At 57.4% G+C, this 4,226-nt stretch overlaps 1 protein-coding gene and 1 long non-coding RNA gene across 2 annotated transcripts in view; one reads left to right on the top strand and one right to left on the bottom strand.

Moving 5' to 3' along the window:
* Positions 1–4,226, top strand: part of TRIM8 (tripartite motif containing 8) — a 12,695-nt gene continuing 8,469 nt past the window's right edge. Inside the window, exon 1 of the mRNA XM_010859434.1 lies at positions 1–570. Within this exon, the coding sequence (XP_010857736.1) occupies positions 1–570 (570 nt within the window). The remainder of the gene's footprint in view (positions 571–4,226) is intronic.
* The window catches only part of LOC105002670, an 8,051-nt gene continuing 5,284 nt past the window's right edge, over positions 1,460–4,226 (bottom strand). Inside the window, exon 2 of the long non-coding RNA XR_827011.1 lies at positions 1,460–4,223. This is a non-coding gene — a long non-coding RNA (uncharacterized LOC105002670). The remainder of the gene's footprint in view (positions 4,224–4,226) is intronic.

Raw genomic sequence — 4,226 nt, 5'->3', positions numbered from 1 at the left:
ATGGCGGAGAATTGGAAGAACTGCTTTGAGGAGGAGCTCATCTGCCCGATCTGCCTGCACGTCTTCGTGGAGCCGGTGCAGCTGCCGTGCAAACACAACTTCTGTCGGGGCTGCATCGGCGAGGCGTGGGCCAAGGACAGCGGCCTGGTGCGCTGCCCGGAGTGCAACCAGGCCTACAACCAGAAGCCGGGCCTGGAGAAGAACCTGAAGCTCACCAACATCGTGGAGAAGTTCAACGCCCTGCACGTGGAGAAGCCGCCGGCGGCGCTGCACTGCGTGTTCTGCCGCCGCGGCCCCCCGCTGCCCGCGCAGAAGGTCTGCCTGCGCTGCGAGGCGCCCTGCTGCCAGTCCCACGTGCAGACGCACCTGCAGCAGCCCTCCACCGCCCGCGGGCACCTCCTGGTGGAGGCGGACGACGTGCGGGCCTGGAGCTGCCCGCAGCACAACGCCTACCGCCTTTACCACTGCGAAGCCGAGCAGGTGGCCGTGTGCCAGTACTGCTGCTACTACAGCGGTGCGCATCAGGGACACTCGGTGTGCGACGTGGAGATCCGGAGGAATGAGATCCGGGCAAGTACCCTACACACACACACACACACACACACTCACACACTCCCCTCCTTCCAGGCAGCCTGGGACCACCCTTCCGGACAGGCTGACTCTTGTGACATCAGCCCAGAGGCCCCCTTTCCAAACTCCTACTCTCTAAGTTTGGAGGCAAGGTCCTGGGAAGAAGGGTCCCCAATCGCTACTTGATATATTCCTGCACCTGTGCTCATAGGGTCCATCTTGTGAGTCACTTATAGATATGAGGTGTGGGGCTGTCAGGGGTAGAGTTTGGCTGTTGCTTTTCTGTTTTGCGCGGAGCTCCCTGGCCCGGCAGTTGTTTCCGTAGGCCCTAGGGGAAGTCACTAAAGGCAGTGACCCAGGTCCTGCTTCTCCAGCTGCTGTTTATGTAATGAGTGTCCTGGTGCCGCTGCTGTGGCTGACATGATCCATGATGCTGGCATACCAATGAGGAAGTAAACAAAAGCAGCCATGTTAGTTTCAAGCCCTATTGGAAACACATTGGGGGGGTGGAGGGGGAGCTTCCGGAGGGAGAACAGAGCCCCTGGCCAAGGCCTGGGCAGCCAACGGCATCACCAGGACAGCATCTCAGCTATTGGGATTATTCCCCGTGACCCCCTCTCCATGTGTGAGAATCTCTGCCCACGGTGTGCCTGTGTGTGTTGCACGCGTCCGCATGAACACACCTTAAAGTATGTCTTCATCACCCTGAACCCTTTTCTCCCAGCCCAGCCCTCTGTCACAGCCCTCCCACATTTGGGGAGGGGAAGTGGAAGACGGAAAAAGAATCCTGTGGGTTTAAGGTTGAGCCGCCTTGCAATCTGGTTTCAGGCAGCTGGCTCCCCTGGGCTGCCGGCTGGGTGATTATGGAACCGCATCCCCTCCTATTGTATACACCCTGCAGCAGCGGCCAATGTCAAAACCGCCTTCCCCCTCAGGCCTCTGGGCCTGGCCTGGCTGTGGAGCTGGACTGAAGCAATACTTCCGTCCCCTTCAGTGGAGGGGGCTCCTCCTAGGTTCCTCCCTGGTCCCCTGGCTTTCAGGGTTGAGTCATACCAGAAGGAAGGGGTTGGCCTGGGACTGTCTGAGCCATCTCAGAAGCCCCAGCTTGGGGCCTGGGTGTGATATCACGGGGGTGAGACTGGGAGTGTTGCTGGGTGGGGACCCCTGGAGGCTAGTCGAGGCCAGTGGGAGCTTGGGTATGAGGAAGCTCTGAACAGGGCACAGTTGGAGATGGGGGCTGTTTCCTGTGAGGGGGACCAGTCAGAATGAGTCACTGTTTAGCAATTAACAAACATACACATACAACTAACAAAAGGCAGGAGGGCTGCCACAGGCTGAGGGCAGGGATAACAAATAAAATTTGCTGTATAATTAGTTTCCAATTGGATGGGCTAGCTCTGGGGTTTTGTGCCAGGGCAGGGCCTCTCGATTCTTAAAGGAAGTGTGTGTGTGACGGGGGAGGATGGAGAGAAGAGCCACATCAGGACTGGAAAAGGCAGAGGCCTAGGGGAGGATATGAGCCCCTAGTGTACTCCACCCCCCACCCAGGGCAGGCAGAGCTGAGACTGTCCCTAGTATTGAGAAGCTGTTAATAAAGATAGAAGGGCTGGGAAGGAGGCTGGGAAAAGTGCAGAGAAAGAAAAACTGCCCAGTTGTCTGTCCTGGGTTTGACAGTGGAAAATGAAAGGAGGGGAAAGGTGGAGACGTGGCTGAAAGGCAGAGAAAGGGACAACCACCAGGGTGATGAGTGTAGTGTAGTGTGCACCCACGGCTTTCCGCTTAGTTGTGTCAGAGTGCTCAGGTGTCTTTCATTTCAGTGAGGGAGAAAACACCATTGTGCCTGATTTGGTAGTAGGAGGGTGTCTGTAGATGTGGGTTCGTGTTCTCGAGTGTCTTTGAGACTGTCTGCTTTGCCCTCGAAGGTGCCTGGCACACGTACCCAGTGCACCCTTGAGTTCCCACCAGCAGGTCCTTGAGCGCGTGGAAGGGCCTGAACTTTGTTAGTGGCTCCATGTGCATGTGCGGCTGTGTGTGTGTGTTCGGATCCCGTTCCTGCTGTGGGCAGGCGCAGAAGTAGTGGGTTGCATCACAGCCAGATGTGCAGTTCTGTGTGCTCAGCATCTGTGCCCCGCAGCCTGAGTCTCATTCCTTCCCAGGCTTCCCTACCCCAGGCTCTCCAGATCCTCTCTGGTGTCAGGGCACTGGCGTTGGAAGCCCTGCAGTGGTCTCAGCTCCATGCCCCTGCCACTCGTTGTGAGCTGGACTTACTGAACAGGAGGGCCTCACCCTCGTGGGAGGGGGTAAGCCGCAGAGAATCTGAATGGAAGAACCCATTGCGCTCCGTCCTCACTAGGCCAGCCAGGGGGAGGGGCCTTTTCCTGGCCTCTTCCCTTTTGGGAGGGAGGTTGTCTTAAAGGGCCCCTGCTGGTGCCATGGATGAAGGCAACAGAATTCTCCCAGATACAGGAGCAGATGCATGGAAACCTGGATCACACCTTAAGATACAGACAGCTCTGCTGCTTGTGCTTTCTCTTCTGTCATCCTAGAGAAGGGGTAGGGGCTGCTGAAATGCCGTATTGGCTAGAAACAGGAAACCCTGATCAATCTCCCCCAGTGGTCCTCTGCCTCATAGTCAAAGCACCCACCTGGTTCAGGGAGCCAAGCAGGCTTCCACCTAGCAGGGGGTCTCAAAGGCAGGCCTTTGAAATCCTTGCCCCACTCTGCCCTTGTGAAGCCAGTGTGCAGGCCGTGTTGCCCTGAAGCCTGGATGCCCACTGGGTAGACTCTAGAGACCATGCTCCCGAGACACCTTTAGACCCCAGTGTGTTCTCCTTTGGGGCTATGGAAGGCTGAGGACCCAAGATTGGGGCATCCAGGTTGTCAAACCCTCTTCAGCCCCCAGGTTTAAGGGATTCATGTGAGCAACTTGGGACTGGTTTGAGCTGAGAGCACCTTTATCTTAGAACCTTCCTCAACATAGAAAGAAGACTCAAGATAAGGCCTAGATGTGTCTGTAAATGGTTACGCAGGGCGTGTGTGTGTGTTCGGGTCATAGTTGTGCCTCTGTGTCATTCCTAGTCCCCCAGACTGAGGTTGGAAATGTTCCCAGGACTCTGTACCTTGAGTTCTCAAAGGTTCAGAGTTGAGAAGAGGTTTTTCTCTGGGGGCAGGATCCCACTTCTTGGGCCAGTTTGGGGTTCGCAGCTGTTCCCATTCCTGCTGGCCAGAGGGGTTGCCCTGGGACCCGGGAGGGGACCCTAGGTCTCTGCCTCATGTGTCTGTCACCAGGCAGGCTCTGGGGGAGAGGGCTGCCCTGGCCCAGCTAGAGCCCAGCTGTGGCTGCAGCCTGCCTCAGGCAGTATCAACCCCACTGCTCCCTGCCGCCCTCCACGGACCATAATCCTCAGGTCTTAGGTGGGGTGGGAGCTAGGATGGGGAGGCTGTGTGTAAGTGTGTGTGTGACGTGTGAGGGTCAGGTAACTGCTCCTTTACCATCCTGAAGGATCGGGAAGTGGGGCAGGGCTTGGCCTTCCTCCCTGGGCCCCAGGCGGAGAGGAAGGAACCTGAGGCGGAGGCCCAGCCCCCCACCTCCACCCCAGGATCCTGCTGATACAGCCAGGCACCTGTCATGCACGCGCTGTTGATTACTCTGCCTC

This window comes from Bison bison, unplaced genomic scaffold, assembly GCF_000754665.1.
Source record: "Bison bison bison isolate TAMUID 2011002044 unplaced genomic scaffold, Bison_UMD1.0 scf7180017864456, whole genome shotgun sequence".
In the NCBI taxonomy this organism is placed as follows: domain Eukaryota; kingdom Metazoa; phylum Chordata; class Mammalia; order Artiodactyla; family Bovidae; genus Bison; species Bison bison.
Note: the sequence above shows the minus strand (reverse complement) of the source record. Positions and strands in the feature narration are given on the sequence as shown.